Source organism: Diadema setosum, chromosome 21 (assembly GCF_964275005.1).
Source record: "Diadema setosum chromosome 21, eeDiaSeto1, whole genome shotgun sequence".
NCBI lineage: Eukaryota > Metazoa > Echinodermata > Echinoidea > Diadematoida > Diadematidae > Diadema > Diadema setosum.
The window spans coordinates 19,921,030-19,942,999 of record NC_092705.1 but is presented as its reverse complement, the minus strand read 5'-3'; the positions used below and the strand labels follow the sequence as shown (position 1 = coordinate 19,942,999).

Sequence of the window (21,970 nt, the reverse complement as noted above, 5' to 3'; positions counted from 1 at the left end):
CTCGATATGATTCCAGGTCAGTCATCCACGACGCTGCCAAGCTTCGTTGATCCAGACCACCCTACAGCCTGCTATGCCCTTCTGTCCGAAGGCCAGATGAGACTGAACCGTCTCTTGTGCGTCTTTGCCGACACGCGTCCCGACATCTTATACTGCCCTCTCCTTGCACCAGTGGCCAGCATGTTGCTACACTACATGAGTCCCGAGGACACCTTTGATTGCCTATCTGCCCTGCTGGGAAGCACTCGCTACAAGTTCCTGGAGATCTCCTGGGTTGGCTATGAATCCTTCCGAATGAGCTTTGAGAAGTTGGCTTCAAGGTTTGCAGTAAGTAGACACTGAATTTAAGATCTCAGACATCACAACATGATGCATGCACACAAGAAAGGCTTTTCAAACACGTTGAATACACCATACAAATAAGTCAAGGGGGCATCAACACTTACAGTCATTGTTTACATTGCAGATAACTTTATTATGATGAGGATATATGAACAGAATTCAAATTCAGATTTGTATTTGATATCTCTCTTTTTTTGGTATGATAATAAAGACAGTATAAAAACAAAAAACAAAACAAAAAAATCAGTTGACCATTCACCAGATCTTAATAGTACATACAGTATGGTTAAAACCCTCTACTATTTGCAGAGAAAGCATTCATACAATTTCTTGTAATGCACTTGATCCTTAGATACTGTGACATACAGTATAGCCAGGGTCTTACTAGCCCAGTGCCTGTGCCACTTTCAAGCAAGCAGTGGAAGATCAGACGTTCAGTGAAATCTTGCGTCATTTGCAGAAAGAGCTTTTTGCTTCTAAAAACCTGTTTGTGTACTGCTATTCAGCTGTTTTAATGACTAAATTGATGTCACCAACCATGGAGAGGAAGCAGTTTGGTTTGTTTTGACTCTAGTGCACAGAATAAAGGCAAGGAATAATTTTACTTCTCAAATTTGATTAACAGTTTTGATCAATGTTACTTCTAACAAAGTTCTGTACAGTCCTATGTAAAAAGAAAAAAGAAAAAATGTAAAAAAAAAATGTGAAATTTTGTATAGCAGTCATATTAAAAAAAAATACAAACACACAGCAAATTGTGATGCAACACCAGGAAAATTATTCTGTGAAAGGCAGTTTTCCTTTAACGTGGTATCATTGCAGAGATTGCAAATGACAAAGGAAAGAAAGACATGACAGGGAATGGTGAAGTTGTGCAGACAGAAAAACTGCAGCACTAAAAGACCTATCTGTAAGCTTTGATGTCATTAGCACTGAAAGTCTTGGGTTGTGGGTACAAGTAGCTGGCATTTTGCCGAAAAGGATGTATCTTCAGGCTTATGTGCATATATGCATACACACATACACACTCCTTTCACAGACTCACAACACAAGCTTTAATACATACAGTACATGCACATATAGTCACAGAGAGATAGAGAGAGAGATGAAGATCATAGAATACTAGTACCAGGAGTGAATAATACTTTTGAAAGCAGGTCTGCTGTTACTCATCTCTAGTTTCATTTTTCCCATCTTAAGAACACTTCATTGTATTCATCCACAAAAATTGCCCTGTTATATAATCTTGTTTATTTTCATTCAAAGACACATGAGCCTGAGCATACAATGTCGGAAATGTTGTTTTCTTTAGGAAAGAGGAAACATAACATGTGCTTGTCCATCTACATGTATGTACTTCTCATAGTAGCTTACTATAGTAGAGGATAAATGCTTAGTGGGATGTGTCACTACATGAAGTTACAGACTCTAGTCACTTAATGGAAACTGAAACTGGTTTACAAAAGCAAACAAGAGAGAAGACCAGATAATGATCTGTCTTCCTGGAGGTGAAAGTGTTGACATCAGTGTTGGTATGCTTTTATAGCATGTGCAACGATGCTTTAATACTTGTTGACGGAGTAGAAATAAAAGTCATTGTGTTCCAAATATAACTAGAAAAGCACTCGTAGAGCACAGATCTCCGCCAAGCAGCTCATTTCCACCCAGATGCATGCTGAAAATCCTCCAATTTCCTAATATAGAAGCTTTTGGTTTATGTCATCATCTTCCAGCTATGCAGCGCCTCGCCCAAGCAGAGCATGTGCTTCAGAGCGCGTATGCAAACCTTAAATACATGAAGCTCCAACTCCCAAGTTCATTGACCCTATCTGCAAAAAGATATTTAAAAAAATTCTAAAATCCGTAAATAACCCGGGAACACTACCATAATGTAATCATCTGTTCCTTGTGTTATTATCAACTTTTCCTGCAAGTTTCATGCAAATCCGTTCTCAAGTTTTTGAGTTATTTTGCAAACAGACAAACCAAAACGGATGATCACTTAATACCTCCTCTTTCCTTGGCAGAGGTAATGAGGTCTTCCATAAGAGATTTGAGGTGAATGCTACTAAAGCTTAAATGACAATAATATTATATACCCCTCCCAGATAGTGCAAATTAGAAAGAGTCATTTTCAATGGTACAGTACCACATAATACGAACGGGAGAAAGTAGTGAGCTTGTGTATTCTCCTGATAGGTAAAGGAATCAGGCCAGTTTTGAGCAATGATGAAAATATTCTCACACAACGATGATAATTTTAATGTCACATAATATGATAAATCGGTCCACTGCAGTAGGATTCAAGAATGTTCCTGATAAAAGGGTTTGAGAACATCTTTGTCATCAGATCTACTTCTGTTTGAGTTTGAAGGGATTTTGTGATGATTTTAGAGATCTTTCTAGATCATAGCATGATAATTTTTTTTGTTTTTGTTTTGACAGCAAGTAATGGAGTATAGGGAATATGGTAAAAAATAGAAAATAAAAATATGTGTAAGCAATTTCATGCATCCAATTCAAATACTGGTGTGTATTTGATCAAGCAAATGAGCATCATGCACATGTACTCACATTTCATCTGTTGAGAATGATAAGGGCATTAAGTTGTCACTAAACCCATAGTGTTCGAGACAACTTAACACCCTTCTCATTCTCAGCCGACGATTTCATCCTTTTTCCATCTTTGTGTGTTTACAAACATTTCAAACCTTCAAGCAACACAAAACTTTTCAAAATTATTATGCAGAGTAAAGGATGTTTCTTGCTTTGATCAGCTATTTTAAAGAAAGCGTATTGCATTGTGCAGACTATTATGAAATCTAATTTTCTGCAGCATGATGTGTGCAAGGTTCCGCTTTCCAAACAATTGCAATAGCCCAGCAGATGTTTTTGTAAGATTGTGGAAGTCAACACATCAATTCTGTCCATTTTAGAGAGGATTGAAGGTATCCCCATTACTGTACCAGTCTTGATTTGTGCACTGTCCTCTCTCCTGGTATCCTCATTGCTTTCCAGCACACATACACACACACACACACACACACACACACACACACACACACACACACACACACACACACACACACAAACACACACACACAAAACACCAAAGTCATCTGATGACATCCATGTCTTTGTTTATTATAGGTGGTATAGCATTAAAAGCATTATTTATCATTTGCAGATGAAACAAAATCCAGCTTTTGTGCTTCAAAATAGTTCTAAAATGTCCGTTAGAGATAGAAACAACCAATGTAAAAATTTAATGAGAATAATCAATGTTAAGTATTCTTAAATGTACAAAATGTGAACATAGTTACAATAAAATTGTTTCTAGACTAAACTGTCTACAGTGACGGTTTACTCTGAAAAATAATGATATCTCCTTATATTTTAGGCTTCACTGCAAAATTTTGATATGGTAGGATGTTTTGTGATAAAACTGACCTGCACATACAAAAATGTATGCATCAAATGTGATAACTCGAACATTTTTTAAATCACTGCTCCTAATGGTAAACAATACAATCGGCTGACAAGGATGAATTCTTAAAAAAGAAAAGGAACAAAAAGGGGGGGGGGTGCACACACCCCCTTCATTGTTTCTTTATAATTCTTATACTCAAAAAAAAAAAAAAAATTAAAGGGGGCACACCCAGTGCGCCCCCTCCTGGATCCGCCACTGTATTGGTACCTTCACGAATTGACAAACAATATCTTGAGAAATTTGCAGTTCTCATTCCCCTTGTAGCCTAAAGTGTTTTTCAGAGCTGCTGTGAATATGTCTCCACCCGCTCAGTCCCTTCAATATGAAATCTTTGTCTGACCTTCTCAATGGCTCCAGTGGAATTTCATTTCCTCACAATACTTGCCAAATTCACCATCTGCTCACACCATTTTTGGGACATTGTGTAGACAATGCAAATTTCACATATTATCAACTTCTTACATGAATGTATGCAGTATCTGAGCACATGAAAATGAGCTCTTTGAATTTACTATCGTGTTTTTTAAGTTCTCTTCCCCTCCCCTTTATGTAGTACTAATGATTTTAGTAAGGTAAGGCACATGTAGACCAGACCTGAAAGCCTATTCTTCTTACTGAGACTCACACTAATTTACCAGTCATGAGAAACTGCCTGCAAAACAGGAAAGTTTGATTATTTTCTTAACGAGTTCATCTTTTCTGTCAAAGGGAAGCTATTGTTTGCCCATCTTACAGTTTCCTATGTACAGTCCTGTTTTAATGAGCCATAGCTAATTTGCCTTGCTGTCCAACATCAAATTAACTTCAAGGTTGGCTCTGATGTAGCACTGTGACTATACACCATATGTTGAGCAGGTGTGAGAATTACATATATGTTACACCCTTTACTAACATGGTTGTTATCCAATATATCACGGTCAAAAAGTATTAAACCAACCACATAAATACCCTATGAAGGTGTCTTGTGTCTGCTTGAAAATGCAGCGTCATATACATTGTATATGATGCCATTTGCAGACCTGTGAGTAGCAACAAATTTTGAATACGGAATGTTGACTAGTTCCAAGTTATGCACTTCATTTGCAAGATGGTTGGAATGTGGAATGTTGCTTTACTATACATGGCACTGTTCGAGTTGCAGCTAAATGTTATTGGTAGACTTATAAAAAGCCTCATCGATTTTTATTTCATTTGTTATTCAGTCCATCAGTTACAATATTCAGTCACCTATTGGTCACAACAGTATTGATCTGCCATCAATTAGTTCCTGAACTGTCCTCTTGTCAATTAGTATTTCCTCAGCTGAGAACCAGAAGGGCCTTATTGCAATTTTGGGGGTATTGAGTTATTGGAATCCTGTTGTACAGCTTGATCTCCTCTACATTATAGTGTCAACTTTAAATGATATTCATTTTTAGTAAAATGTTAAAGATTAGAACCACAAGGGCATTATTTTGCCATATATTTGGAAAATGCCTATACACATAAATTGAAAATTGAATAATTCTTTATTTCATAAAGAAATGATTGTTTCATTGTCATTTATACTCTAACTTAGAACGTGATAGCGCCCTTCTGGTTCTCAGCGGACAGTGTGATGTCAACTTAAAATGATATTCATTTTTAGTAAAATGTTAAAAATTAGAACCATAAGGGCCTCATTTTACCATGTATTTGGAAAAAAAGGTTATAAATATACCCCTTTTTAATTTAATAAACCATTTCTCTATTTTATAAAAATTGATTATTTCATTTTCATTTATGCTCCAATCTTAGAACGCGATGGCACCCTTCTGGTTCTCAGCCGGTAATATGTACTGGTATGTCATAATACATGTACAATAAGGCTATGGAAACAATTTCATTGCTCTATGTATAAAATGGACATTTGCACTTAGTATTGACATAAAATGTGTATTTGTCTGTGTCCCACATTCAAACAGACATGGAGAGACACATTATATGGAAGATATAGGAGATACATGTATGTACCACCTGTCACTTGACCTAGCAGTCAACATATTATATCCATTGATTGTTCTTACAGTCTTCAGCTCACAAGTTTGTGGCAAGGCAAGGAGATGTGGCAGAGATCTACAAAGACTGGGTGTGGTGGATTCTGGAAGACTTGCCTTTCTCCCATCTCGTGAGTCTCTTTCATGTTATACACCTTGTACCTTAACCCGCTGAGGACGAGTCCCAAGTATACTCGGGCAAGTGTCTATGGGAAATGCGTGTCATAGTAAATTCAGCCTGTCCTCAACAGCTAACATGTTGAGGACGAGTCCCAAGTATACTTGGGCAAGTGTCTATGGGAAATGCTTGTCATAGCAAAATCAGCCCGTCCTGAATGGGTTAATCACTCAGCTCACATGCCTTCCCCTCATCCATGGTGATCCAACTCAAAACCTTTCAGGTGTCATGATACCTTGATGTCATAAAACCAGTTGTATCAAATTAAAATTCAAAACCAATGCAATTATGTTAACTTATCTCTAGACTAACCAGCATCAGAAAGGTAGAACATTGGCAATCATCCACTGTCACCCTGACTGAATACCATTGTATTCCATTGCATCATGTCCAGACTTGGACTTTGCTGTGTACCAACGTAGATGATGTAGATGTGACAAGTTTTCTTAGACTGAATTACATTGCACCTTCTGATCATCCTGAAAATGAAATATTGTTTAAAGAAAAGGAAGTGACTATGTTTTGAGTCTGATTAATTTTATACACATTATTTTGTTTTGGTTGTTAGTTTATGTGTGTGTTTTTTGTGTTTGTTGTTTTCTACTTGAAAGGAGGGCCATCTCATATGTCCTTTAATAGTGGGTAGGCTTTTGGAGGAGTGAGCAGTTGATACTAACATCTGTTACTTCACTCTGGTTTTAAAACTCCATGCAAGTGATTTCATGAGTCAAATTATTTCCAGACAAATCTCTACCAGGTCCTTCTGACCTCCATTACTAAACTCTGTTTTAAAATCTGCACATTCTTCCCCGCCAAGATCCGTGTCATGGACTGCTACCTGTCTGAAGGACTCAAGATTTTCTACAGGGTGGGTCTAGCAATCCTCAAGCTCTACAAGAAACACAAAGGTGAGACAAAATGTCAGTGATGAGCCCAGCCACTCCTGCTCATTAAATGGCAGAAATCTAGAAGCATTGTAGCTGCAAGCTTGAGGTTAGAAATGTTGGTGTGCAATCAGGGATAAATATAAGCATTGCTACATGAGTTCACTACAGAGACTTCTAAACATCTTATTTTATTTTACTAATGCATCTTGGTTGTCAATATTCCGGGGAGGAGGGAGAATAGATTATGTCACCTTATTTCTTATCTAAAGTAGCCAGTTGACATTATGATATAATATTGACTGGCCTTGAGGGAGATACCAGAAAATATTGCCCAAACTGAAAGCATATTACCCGAGTCAAAGAGGGGGCAATACGATTTCAGTGCGGGCAATATTTTTTTGGATCTCCTTCAAGAAAGGCCAGTCAATATCATAATCATTACCTATCCCCCAAGTAAATTAGGAAAATAGGCCAAGGCCTGCTGTATGTGAACACACTATAATATAGATCTATCCACATTTGACTTAATACCTGTAGATCATCACCAACATATCTGACTACAAAGTGCGCCTCGTCTTTCACCGAGTGCGAAATCTTATTTCATTGCACAAGAAAAGACCGTACAGTATTTTTCTAATACTGACAGCACCTCGAAAGTCAATAGATGTGGTCCACACAGATTCTCAATTCAGCACAGAAATGGCAGTCATTTTCCATGAAAGACGATTGAGAAGCCGCACAGTCACAGTCACCATGTGTACGTACGTATGCGTGGATCCGGGCTAACTCGGCCCACGGGACAACTCGTCCCACCCGTCGAGGGTGGGCCGAGTTGTCCCACCCGTTGGTATCGATAGTGATCGTGAGCGCTTGTCTGTGTTTGAGGTTATTTTGTCTTTGTGACGTCTTTTTTAACCGTAACTTTTATGGAATTGTGCTCAGTGGTTTCTGTAAAGAATATTTGCCAACTTTTGGGGGATACAACGACGTAAAAATGAAATTTCAGACGTTTTTATCGCGGTTCGCGATCCCCATAGGTTCACGTTCATTTCGCGCGGTGGGCTAACTCGGCCCAGCTAAGTTTTAGCTGTTGTTTTGTCAGTAAATCTCCGTAAAAATATCAATTTTATCATTTATGAAGGTGTATTCAGGGTTCCTTCAACTAATCTCATCTTCGAGGGAATTCAATTTTGCACATGTTTGGTGAAATGTTGGATATTTGTTCGCATGATTTCATCTTTGCCGTATCCGCACCGCACCGGTCTCGCCACCAGCAGCTCGCTCACGCATATCACTGTGGCAGAGCTGAGCAGCGCCATGCCCATGCCCACTCTCGGCGAGGCACGGGGCGGCGCGGGGTACCCGCGCGAACTGCACAGAGGGAGCAGCCAGCCACTCCGTAAACGTCGCTACGGATACGGGCGGTGGTTGAAATTGGAGGAAAAGGCCTCATTTGCTGCACTTCCCAATTTTCTCGCGTGAGTACTAAATTCTATGCAGTAGTGGTGCCTAGGTCTAGTCAGTTGGCATTTTCCTATCCATTGTCTTGAACTTTGAGCTGAGAGCTAGAGAGGGAGCAACTTGTTTCAACTCAACTGTGTTTTGCTGCAACGTCGCGTGAATTGGGCTGAGCTGGTGTGCTACCGCCAGCCAATGCCAAGGTGAAAGGGCAAGGGTTTCTGCTAAAGGCTGGGCATATAGGGGGTTGCTTGACTCTCTTTTTTTTCTGATTTTTTTTTTTGTCTTTTATTTTTTTCTGATATTTTTTTTTTCCAGGATGACTCAATAATATGTATTCCAACCTCATGCAGTTTGCAGTTGTCATTTTGCTGTTTTTCTGTCTATCCCCCAGCATCAGCGTTATTATTATTATTAATGATTGATACTGAATTAAAAAAAAAAACACACACACACACAACACACACATAAAATAACGATTTGGATGCATGCTGTATTGTTGGCAATTATCACGTGACTCGGATGACACTATTCGCTATGTTGGGACACTGCTCCTTAATTTACCAATATGTAACATTTGTGAAATAATACGAGTTTTAATATGTGAAAATGTCACTTTTTTGTGTCTGAAATGATTTACTAGTACTATGGTGAAGTCTGTTTTCAAAGTGATATTTATTCTATGTACTATAATTGCTAACAGAAATACTGTTGTTACTGCTAATGATTGACAAATTGCCCTACACGTACATCGATATAAATGTTTATGTAAATATGATGATTTATAGAGATAATTATTACATCGATGTAGGGCAATTTGTCAATCACTTGCATTAAAAAACATCTCGACGGAAGAATTTCATGAATTTGAAGAAATACTGTTATACCAGTACTGAAATGAATGGAATATATAACCTTGTAACGAAAGCAGCAGATAAAGCAATAGTAAATTACATTGTGATCGAAGTACATCTATGTAGCAACCTAACTTATCACTTTATCATTGAATTGTCATATAGACTGCACCTTGCTACTAACAATGAATACTATTGGCCCTGAAATTAATTTTACATTAGTACATGTATGTTCTTTCTTTCTTTTATGCCCAAGTACCAGGTATTACTTCTCTGGCAGGATAGACCAGTAAACTCTGTGGTATTGAATTGTATGCAGACTTGTGCAGGATGGATACAATGTACTGCAAGTAGTAGTAGGGCCTGGTAGGGGAAAATATGACCAGGTAAGCTCTGAGATTGTAATGTAGTACTAGTTTTGGAACTACATTGCATTAAAGATCAAAAGTGGGATTTTTTTTTTTTTTTTTGTAACACCTATAACTTTCGACAAAGCTTAACATTTGCTAATATTTCACATTTTTTTCTTACCTGCGCCTAAAATTGTATTATGATGGCCTGCTATTATGTAGGCCCACGGTAAGACAGCAAACTTGAATTTGTTGAGCTTCTTGGCTATTTCATTCTTTTCAATCTCAGATCATTATATTTTGTTCAGTTTGTAATTGTATAGGTTCATAGGTTGACACACATTCTCATTGACCTGTATGCTGTTTCTTTTTATCGCCCTCATTCCTTTCCCATTCATGTGTTCATCCCTTTCACACCACACCTACTCTTTTGTTTAACATTCCATATTAAGTTCGGTAGTCCGAACTTAACTTCCCTTGTCCAGTCGGCCACTACATTGGGATGTTCGACAGTGACATAGAAAAAGAAGAAATAAGTTCTCACCTCAGCTTGTTGACACCTTCGTCCAGTTTATTTTCATTTGTAGTCATAGTGAGTTGGGTTTTTACATTTTAGTTGGTCTCTTCCATTCCTGTTACTCTCAATTTCAATTTCAATTTACATGTATTTTCATATTTCTCATGAAAATAGTACAGACAAAATAAAAATGTACAGCAGTCTGTCTCAGCATGAAGTCGAAGGTGAGTTTAGAATTGGGCTATGGTACTAGAAATATGATGGGGCCTATACATACCAGCAAGTTTGTTCAGCTGCAACTTATACATGGAGAATAAGCTCATCAGGAGTCGCATTCCAGCAAGGCTCCTACTGAGAACCAGACTGTGTGACCATGGTAACCGGCAAGCTGCCACGTACAAGAATTCTGAAATCAGGTACAATAATGAAGGACTTGTGGAATGTAACAGGGAGGCTGATCAATACCTGCATTCCTGGTTAGGATCCCTCCGGAGTAGAAGAATAGACAAGGGAAAAAAGCAACAAGTTTACTACCAGGTACCCGGTATGCACTTGCGTGCCGTAGCTGCTAATAAGATGTTGCTTCAGGGCTGCGTTCACATAGAAGTATACTATTCGGGTATTCGGGCTCGTTTTTCGAGGGCACGCGAATAGCTTGAATCGAACGATAGGATTTCCTCACACCGGTTCACATAGGAGGGCACTATTCGAAAGTACCGAATAGCTGCGAAAAAGTATAGCAAAGTGGGAATCGAGCTTGTTCGATTTTCTTGCAGCGTATACTGTCTCTCGTTTATGAAATAATGACACTTTTGGTCTGGATTTGCCCTTTAGCAAAAATAAGCATGTAGACTGACATTCTGATGCAGTTTAGAAATTGTTGATAAGATTTGCTGGGATGTAGGAGGAAGAAATCCTCACTGCATGGGATGGTGAGTTGACGGTGCGGGTGATGGTGTACTCGGTGCCCGAATAGCGAATAGCGAATACCGAATACTTCTATGGGAACGCAGCCTAAGGCTGCGTTCACATAGAAGTATTCGGTATATGGTATTCGCTATTTGCTATGCGCCGTCAAGTCGACCCAGTACACCATCACCTGCACCATCCGGATTTCTTCCTCGTACACAACCATCCCAGCAATCTTATTAAAAATTTCTAAACTGCATCAGAATGTCAGTCTACATGCTTATTTTTGCTAAAGGGCAAATTAAGACCAAAATCGTCATCATTTCATAAACGAGAAATGGTATACGCTGTTCGAAAATCGAACAAGCACGATTCCCACTATACTATTCTATGCTATTCGGCATTTTCGAATAGTGCCCTCTTATGTGAACCGGTGTTGGGAAATCCTGTCGTTCGATTCAAGCTATATTTGTGTGCCCTCGAAAACGAGCACCGTATACCCGAATAGTATACTCCTATGTGAACGCAGCCTAAGACTGTAAGAGTATGTTTGAAAGAAGGTGGTGCGGTGCAGCATATCGGGAAGTTCATTCCAATAACTAGGCCCATGGTGAACATAATACACAATGGATTTTTTGTTTTGTTTTGTTTTGTTTTTTGCGTAAATTGTTTCGGGTATACATGGAAGGTGATATGCATCCTTCTGACATGTTGGATATTGGTCCTATTAGTTAATTTAGATATGTTAAGTTTATGTAAATTATGTTTATGACTTGAAGCATGCAGGACTAATGTTTACATAGCTATCCATGTGCAAATTCATAGAGCAAAAATCAACAAAACACTGATGTGTACCCGGTACCTCCAACTTCATAATAAATGGGATCTGGCTTCTACACTGTGTAGCTATGGAGTAAGTTCCTGTTGGTTTGTGGGGCTGTCTCTGGTGTGCTTTGGATATCCTTTCAGTCCCTTATATGTTTTGCAAAGTCTCCATGGCCATGCCTCAATCTTGTAAGCTGCTCTTTTTTTTAATCTTTACTGTAATTCTTATTTTGACTATTTGTAATCATTTTGATTTATGGTTATTTGTCTTATACTGTATTGCAATCAGTGGAAAACCTATACAAAAAAGATCAACAAAACACCTAACAATAATGTCAGAGCATTAATGTGACCAGAAACTAATTTTTTGTGTAGCTTTGGTTTGTTGTTGTTTTGTGTAGCTTTCCATATTTGTAGTTTACTTTTCAGACATACCCCTAATGAATTATCCACATTTAGTTTTCCACACAACCTAATTCTCTCCACTCACCTCCACACCTACGTCCTCAAACTCTTTTGATCTGTTTCCATTCATGTTCAACTTCACGTTGTGATCACCTGTAGGCCCTACCTTTATTTTCCATCGGTTCCTTCGGTCCTCAGGTGAAACTACTTTCCTCCTTTCGTTTTTGGTTGATTTGTCTATCTTATGATTTTAATATGTAAATTAACTACCCTGGAAAAAGTAAGTGGGTAGAATTAAGAAAGAGTCTACCACAGGAACTGACCGAGAACAGATCTGCTTTCTTCAGCCCCTACAGCTATAGTGAATATTCAGTTTTGAGAGGACATTGTCTGGTTTTGCGGAGTGACTGAGCATAATGTTGGACACCGAAATGAGTGTTACAATAATGCAACATTTCATGAAGTGTATCTGGATTGACATATGTACAATAATCTCATTTCCTGCGATGCACCTCACCTGGGGCAGAGTTCATCAATTGGCAACTATCTGGTAAACTACATGTATGTTTTACAGGTAGGTCAAGAGGTGAAAATCTAGAAGAAAGCAAACTATCGACTGAAGTAGACCTCTTAACTGAAGTAGGACTGAAGTCAGTGTCGTAATGGTTTCATGACATTTGCTCCTGCAACAATTGTTCACTTGAAATTCTGCATGCTAAACCAAACAAAAATTCTACGAAGGAGCATTACTCTAACCCTACTCCTATCACAATCCTAACCTTGATCCCAAGTCCTTGGAGAAAATGATACACCAGAGCAATTGTTACAAGGTCACAGGAACAAATGTTGTATTACCGTTATAACACACTATAAAATGTGGAATTGAATTCACATTTTATGAATGCACACTATTCACTGATGATGAAGTGTGATGACTCTAAAAAAAAAAATGATGTTTTTGTCACATATGTTTTTTAATCCATAGTACAGCGCTACTTGAGACTTTCTTTTTTATTAAAGATATCAAATTTGTCTACATTGAACATCAGTGTAGATATGCACACACTAGTTGTTCTATGTAAATATGAATTCGGAAAAAAAAATACTGGTGTGCAATTCACATGAAGTATGCAGTGTTTCAAATCAAATCTCATTTGACACTTGACAAACACATTGATCACGCATAAGAAAAGAATGGGTTGATGGAAGAGTGAAAGAGAGACGGGGAAAGGAAGCGGAAATATTGGCAGTAGGCGATCTATAGAGCCAGACGAAGAATCATTAAAAAATACAGAACTTTACAATGCAGTTGTGGAAAGAAAGCTTTGTACACAGATGATACTTGGTAATGTGATAATTAAAAATAAAAGTATTATTTCAAGTCAAATGAGAATGTTCTGTTATTCAAGAAAAAAAAAAATAGAGAGGAAATAATAAAGTAATAGATGTTAAAATGACAAAACAAAACAAAACAAAACATACTTTACATGCTCACATTAATATTATTCAACATTTGCTGTGATCTTGCAGTCTTGGAAAGAGCAGTACCGGTACATTGTAATCAAGGGCAGGCAGGGCAACAGTCGAAAGGATGCAATGGCCACAAAACAACAGATTCTTTTGTGAAGGAAGATGAGAGCTTATATGCGTGACCTTACGGATGCCTACCAGTGCATGTTGTAATGTTTCTTTTGTGACCCTGCATGACTGCAAATTATGTAACACTTTGAGTACCGTGCTTGAGAAGGAAGACCATTTGAGAAGCTATTCATCTTTGCTGCTTGTTTAAAAAAAAAAAAAAAAAAATGTGCATAAATTCAACAGTATGAGTGCAGGACAAGCAAGGATTTGAGAATTTTATAATCAGCCTTGTTTTGTACAAATAAATAAAAATGTAAAAGATTCAACACATATAATAGGGATAAGGCATGGAAAAGATTAAGATATGTTTAAGTCCAAGTTTGGTTCAATAGATCATCACAGTATATACATAACATAGATACAGTACAGTAGAGGGAGAGATAACCCCGTCGCGGGGCGCTGTAACACAGTAACGGTACGTATTTGTCCATATGGGGTCGCTGCTGCGGTTAAGGGAGAGAGAGATTTACACTGTATATACAGTACATATATAAAAAGGAAATTACAAAAAAGAAAAAGAACTTGGCGGTTGGCCATTATCGTGCAGGTACAGGTGGCAGAGGATTTTTCTCTTGAATTAGGGTAAATTAATGGCAAAAATGGCAATGTCATCAAAACAAAAACAATTCCTTTTTATTTTTGAAAGTACACACAAAAGGTAGGCCCTACAATCATAAACAGGCCAATCTAGCTAGCACTACAGTACATTTTCATTACCGGTTTCATGATATCAACCATTCAACCAAACCATCCATATCTACACGTCAAATAACTGACCACTGGATATCAAACAATTTATTAATTTCCACGGTAATGCCCATAAACAGACTCACCCCTTGACTTTTGCTTGTTTGTTTTTATTAAGAAAAAAGGTAACAAATTGGACAGAAATAACTTTTGAGTAGAACGCAGATCTATACATAAAATCAGCAACAACAACAGCCAAAAAACATTTAACAGTTAAAATCAAATGCATATAATGACCTTCATGTAGTTCACATCGAATGATCTGCTACATAATTTGATTTCTTCTCTACTGGGGATACGGGTACGGAGTGGCTGGCTGCTCCCTCTGTGCCGTTCGCGCGGGTGCCCCGCGCCGCCCCGTGCCTAGTCTAGCTTCTGGACTCTTTTACTCGTAGCCGTGATTGTACGCGACAAGCCGTATGAGGGCGTGACAACCGAGGATTGCGATACGCCGAGAACTGGGCGCGCAGTCTCTCGATTATCGCAATCTGAAAATTTGCGCCCTCTCTTGGTCGCACCAAGGAAAAGGGGACGGAGCCCAGACTACCCCGTGCCTCGCCGAGAGTGGGCATGGGCATGGCGCTGCTCAGCTCTGCCACAGTGATATGCGTGAGCGAGCTGCTGGTGGCGAGACCGGTGCGGTGCGGATACGGCAAAGATGAAATCATGCGAACAAATATCCAACATTTCACCAAACATGTGCAAAATTGAATTCCCTCGAAGATGAGATTAGTTGAAGGAACCCTGAATACACCTTCATACATGATAAAATTGATATTTTTACGGAGATTTACTGACAAAACAACAGCTAAAACTTAGCTGGGCCGAGTTAGCCCACCGCGCGAAATGAACGTGAACCTATGGGGATCGCAAACCGCGATAAAAACGTCTGAAATTTCATTTTTACGTCGTTGTATCCCCCAAAAGTTGGCAAATATTCTTTACAGAAACCACTGAGCACAATTCCATGAAAATTACGGTTAGAAAAGACGTCATAAAGACGAAATAAACTCAAAGACAGACGAGCGCTCACGATCACTATCGATACCAACGAGTGGGACAACTCGGCCCACCCTCGACGGGTGGGACGAGATGTCCCGTGGGCCGAGTTAGCCCGACCCCGTATGCGTGTACGTACGCGAAACAGATCAGTTAAAGTTATTTATAAAAATGAGTGACAAAAGTACACGCTTGTAACTGTTGAGTGCGTGCAACATATGTTAATGCATATATATTTTCTCTTGGTGATTGACCGGAGTTTTAACATGTAAAGTTAATGGCGAAACCAGGAAGAAGAAAAATACCCACTAATATTGCCCGTTGGAAACTGGTGGTTTCCTGACCAATCAAATACCAACTGCAATTGCCCAGTAAAAGGACCTTTTATAGGTAATAATTGCTTATATTGTGTATGCTGCAGATCCTACATAACAGCAGTGCAATATTTATTGAAAACCAAATGATAATACATGTGCAGCTACACATGGTCATGGTTGCAGCTGTAAAGATTTAATTGCGGAAGTGTAGCGTGTATGTATCTAGCTGCCACACACTGACCAAGCTTGATACTACTGATACTGTGGATGTGCAGTGAAGTTAATCAGGTCAAACCATGATGGTACAATGTAGGAATGGCTGCACATGTATTGATGTCACATAAAATGTAAGTTGGTGAAAAAAGAGTAGAAGATAAAAGTACATGATGTAAGTAATTCAAATTCGAAAACCAGTAGGAACTTGCAAACTTGAATAACAGCAAAAGAAAAAAAAAAGTTGCAAATACTGTAAGTTTGTTTTCAAAGTTTATACATACAGTATGGATGTCTATTTAAGCATTTGTTCTTTCTTGCAATTATTTTGTCAGAAGTGAAAGTGGTGTGATATGATATTGTATAGAGGTAGAAAGAATGAAGGTCAGGCCTCATGGATCTCAGTTTCTACATTCTAGATACCTTGAACCCTTCTATGTCTTTTCTGTATCTAGAGTATAATGGATGTCTAATCAAAGATTCATACTCCTGTTTTGGGTTTATATTTGCATCTGTCTACCACAGGTTCATCACCAGCACAAGAGGACATAGTAACATCCATCCACCAATTTGTCAAAAGCATCCCTGAGTCTCCCAATGCCCTTCTTGCTGTGAGTTTGTAAACAGTGACACCACCATTGAAGACTTGCATTTCACCTGTCTTATTTGCTGAAAAGAGGAATGGAAATTAGTATAAAATACTTTGAAAATGCTCATAGTCCTGAGGTGGGTTTTTTTTTTTTTTTTTTTTTTTTTTTTTGGTTGTGTAACTTTCTTGAAGTGAGTTCAATTTGTTGCCAGCGTGACCTTGCTCTACTCACCTGTCCATTATGTACTAATCTTGGTTACAAGGAATGAATCTCTTCATCTATGAGTGACCTCTTGACCAGTCACTGACCTCACAACCCTAGAATAACTCCAGCTGGGGCTGAGCCTGTCCAACTGTAACCCACCATGTCTACCATGTCTGGTCAAATTGACTTATGACTCAACCTATCAACCAATCCCTGTCCACCAATAAATGACCCTCTTCAATAAGATTGACCCTTTTTGTCAAAATTGTCCTTCAACTCCTTCCTCTTATTTTGTGAGATGATCTATTGCAGTCACGTAACATCACATTATAATTTATTTTGTATAAAAAGTATTATTTATATTTGTTTAGGAATGACTTATCAATTTTTTTCCCCTGTTGATTGCTTTGAGGTTTGTGGTTTTACTATCTTGCAGATATGATTACAGTAATTATCATTTTGATCATTTAGAGCTAACATATTTGAACATGTTAGAACATGTTGGAGTAGGACCAGAACAATTAAGTTAATATTTTGATCATGCATGATTAGAATTTTGGAAATTTGGCAGGAATTGATTCTAGGAATAGGTGATACAAAGGTGCTCAAATGATTTAGGTGGCAAAGGTTTGTAGATCTAGAGGTGTTACAACTGTTGAAGTGGCATCATATTTATATCCTTTCAGAGATAGAGTAATTAAGCTGCTCGTGGCAGTGGTAATCGATGGTTTATCCCAGCTTGGTATTACCCAAGGCCCAAGGGATGAACTTAAAATTTCAATCTTTTCTTTATTTTGCATAATGAGATCAGATTTTTGCCATTCTTATCATTAATTGTTCATAGGGGCAGAAGATACAGATAACTGAAATTATTTATGCCCAGGACTAGGCCCAGGGCTACATCTGTCAGGATGTGAAACATCATCTTTTCTTTGCTGGATCCACAAGTTTTGCATACAGGTTGTACCATTTGACATATTGTCGGAGGAAGCTAATATTAATGAAAAAACTGACAAAAATGGAAGAGGATCATCCATAGATGTTGTGTTGTGCAAGCTTTATTTAAATTCTACACACTACCACAGCACTGGTGAAAGATAACATCCTCTTTAGATCAAGTACAACACACTCTTGTGATATTAGGAATAGATGCCTATTGTATGTAGGTGAAAGAGGGCAGTTTTCATGGCATTTCCAGAGTGGCCCCATTGATCAGATTAACCCTGTTGTCATTTTCCCTGAAATTGATTCTGATCATATTTGGGAGGAATCATCCCTAGGGGTAGGGAAAGGTAAATGTCCACCAGGGGACCTTGAGGCTGGGCTGCTTAGGACCATGTCACTGTGCATTTTTCAACTATCAATTCCTTGTCCAGTAGAACATGTAAACTGTTCTATGTGAATATAGTATACCATCATGCATGTCATTAAGATTTTCTTTGTAATTTTTATGCCTCCGCCACGAAGTGGTGCCGGAGGCATTATGTTTTCGGGTTGTCCGTCCGTCCGTCCGTCCGTCCGTCCGTCCGTCCGTCCTTCCGTCCGTCCGTAATGAATTTTGTGGACAAGGTAACTATCAAAATCTGTTGAGGTATCCTAATGAAACTTGGCATGTATGTGTATTAGGGGGTGAAGTTGTGCCTATCAACTTTTGGGTGCACATGCTCAAGGTCAAAGGTCAAAAGGTCAAGGTCAAATACATAAAATTTCACTATTTCCACCATATCTATTGAATGCCTGAAGATATTTTCTTGAAACTTAGTGTATACATGTATTACCCAATTAAGATTCTCTAGTGAAAGTTTGCGTCATGAGGTCAAAGGTCAAAGGTCAAAAGGTCAGGGTCAAATACATGAAATTTCACTATTTTCACCATATCTATTGAATGCTTGAAGATATTTTCTTGAAACTTAGTGTATACATGTATTACCCAATTAAGATTCTCTGGTGAAAGTTTGGGTCATGAGGTCAAAGGTCAAAGGTCAAAAGGTCAAGTAAAAATATCAAAACTTCTTTTTTTTCTCCGTGCCTTGGAAAATTGTTCAAGGTATCTTCATGGAACATAGTATATACATGTACTGACTGGAAGTGATTATCTAGAGAATGTAGGGTTCATGGGGTCAAAGGTCAGGGGTCAAAGGTCAAGTGCAACACTTCAAAATTTTACTATTTCCCTCATATTTTTGCAATGCCAGCAGGGTTATTATTTTTTTACACTTGGTGTATGCATGTGTAACCTAATAGAAATTCTCTGGAAAGTTTTTTTTTTCTTCTTTTTTTGCCTCAAAGGTCAAAAGGTCAAAGATCAAGTGAAAGTGCTGAACTAACTTTTTCCTCCATATCTCGAAGTGGCTCAAGTTATCTTGAAACTTAGTACATATTATGCATGTTCTACCTGAAAGTGATTATCTTATGAATTTTAGGGTCAAGGGCCAGATGAAAATGGTAACAATTTACTATTCAATTCAGAAATTGCACTTTTTCTCCACACCTGTACCTTGAAAATTACTCAATGCCTAAATGTATGAATGGGTCAAAGTCAAGTTAAAGTCCTTAAATCCCTAGATACATGCTCTCCTATTCATCCAATTAAACCTAGGTCAAGGAAGGTGAACATTCAAGACATTTGTGACAAACTTGTCATTTCAATATTTTGCCAATTTTGTGAAAATGTAATCACACATTGTCCACATGTACTATCTAGACCTATTGGGAAAATCATGCATTATGGCGGAGGCATACCAGTCGCCAAAGCGACATTTCTAGTTTCATCTTTGATCTTGACACAATCCCACTTCACCACAGCTAATGTCAAGAATGTGATAGCATCAGAGTCCACTTCTTCCCACTTGTATTAACTTGATTTTTTATGTACAGCGTCGTCACAGTAAGCATTCCTACAGATTACAAAGCTAAAATATATACTGTAAAAGTGGATATTTTTCACGCGACTTAGTTTTTTCACGCTCGGCCGGGCAAGAAGAGTTCCGCATGTTTTTAATTCCGCAGAATCAAGACATCAACTACTGGAACATACGGCCAGCAGAAATATTTTTGTGCTTTTATTTTCACGCTAGTTTCTGGTTGCGCGAAATGCACAAAAATGTCAACACCACAAAAATGTCCACTTCTACAGTGTATAAAATGATGAAAAATTCTTCTGTTCTTCATACAACGGATCTCCCCTGTGTCCTCCTCAGGAAGGTTTCCAGTTCCGAGGCCTGTCCAGGTCAGTGATTGGAGCATACCAGACAAAGCACAAACAGCAGCTAAGAGAGGATAATTCTCCCTCCAGAAGAAACACACAGAGACAAAATGATGCCCTTTCTAAGCTGACTCCAATCAAGTCTTCTGTTATATCTCATCAGCAGGTTAGTACACAGATGGCTGATTCATGATAACTGTTGTAATATGACTTGTAAACAACATGACTGGTATAATATGCCCCGTGTTACATGATTGGTACAGTATGACTGGTATAACATGACTGATATAGCATAACGAACCTGGTATAACATGACTGGTATACCATGACTTGTATAACATAACTGATACAATGAGGCTGGTATATCATGGCTGTTATTATATGAAGTTATTGAAGTTATAAGTAAAAGTTTGCAAATGTTACCTTGTGGATTCATAATGGAAAACTTAGTAGTAAAGTTGTACGTATGCCATTTGTGTCTGTTCTGTAGCTACACACATTGTGGGGATGGATCCCAAGCAGGTTCAGTGTCTACCAGCCAAGTCTCGTATTCACCACTCAGGAGCATGGATTCTCCCTCACCACGTTCTACACTCGCTGCGAGTACTGTGAACCTACCATCCTCCTCATCAAGACGTCAGACCAAGAGGTAACGTGGACCTCTATCATCCTACCAGTAGCCTAGAGGATGGCCCCAATGTGCAGATTACTGTACACACCATAATATATTTACGGGTCTTTTTTGTTGTTGTTGTTGCGAATTGGGACTTCTCGACTTGTTTGTGAGTGGTAAAATTCACAATTGTTGAATAGAGTTGTAAACAGAGAAATGTATTCATGTATGTTGCACTTTTGTCCAGATCAGGTCAGATAATTTGGTGTATTGCTAAATTTGCGAATAGCACCTGACTCCAGAATTTCACAAAAGTAAAAGCCTTGCAAAATATATGGTGCATACAGTAGTTGGACTCCATGAGAAGTTTGATAAGGCAGTGGGCATCATGAGTGATACCAGCTCCATTCTTTGTCTATGTCTCAATATCGTTCAGTGTATCATACTTTTAGGAAAAAAGTCCCTCAAGGGCAAAGAGCAAAGGTCACTGAAATTTTCCCTACATGTGACATTTGCACCTCTTCATCTGCTTTCATTTACCCTCTTCATGTGAACTACGACTAGTCTCCAAAGGACAATTGTTTGGTTTTATTTTACTCAATAGAAGACTGGAATTTGTTTACAAATTGAACTTGCACTGTACTTCGCTGAGATTTGATAAAAATATGTCTCAAGAATCATTTAATTGCATTTTTCCCACATTGTGAATGATGTACTCAAAGAGAGAGAGAGAGAGAAAAAAAAAAAGAAAAAAAGAAAACATGGATGAAATGTTAGTATTTATTGTTGGTTTTTTTCTCCAAAATTCTAAATTTTCGATATGTTACATTGCTAATTTACAAACATGTTCATTGCAGATTTTCGGTGCATACCTATCAGCAAGCTGGAGTACGAGGAATGATGAGGACCACAAAGGAATCTACTTTGGTACAGGAGAGAGCTTCCTCTTTAGCCTGGCCCCAGAGGAGAAGAAGTACCCATGGGTAGGGATCAACGCCCCAGGAAAAGAGGACAAGGAGGAGGAGGAGGGGGACGTGGAGGAGGGCAAGGAGGACATGAAGAGGAGAATGAGTGAAATGTTCATGAGAGCCACGCCTACTCTGATAGCAGTAGGAGGAGGGTGAGTATCACCAAGTCTATGGATTACTGTACGAGCTGAAATTTTCGCGTACAGATATTTTCGCGAATTGCTACTAGGAGAACATTTTCAG

General features: G+C 38.5%; 1 protein-coding gene across 2 annotated transcripts in view; it reads left to right on the top strand.

The window, feature by feature from the left end:
• Positions 1 to 21,970, top strand: part of LOC140244697 (GTPase-activating protein skywalker-like) — a 46,091-nt gene that overhangs the window by 18,445 nt on the left and 5,676 nt on the right. For both annotated transcript variants that reach the window (XM_072324314.1, XM_072324312.1), the window contains 7 exons: positions 17 to 327; positions 5,880 to 5,978; positions 6,843 to 6,933; positions 16,673 to 16,758; positions 20,142 to 20,312; positions 20,637 to 20,795; positions 21,617 to 21,879. In XM_072324314.1, coding sequence (XP_072180415.1) covers positions 17 to 327; positions 5,880 to 5,978; positions 6,843 to 6,933; positions 16,673 to 16,758; positions 20,142 to 20,312; positions 20,637 to 20,795; positions 21,617 to 21,879 — 1,180 coding nt within the window. The remainder of the gene's footprint in view (positions 1 to 16; positions 328 to 5,879; positions 5,979 to 6,842; positions 6,934 to 16,672; positions 16,759 to 20,141; positions 20,313 to 20,636; positions 20,796 to 21,616; positions 21,880 to 21,970) is intronic.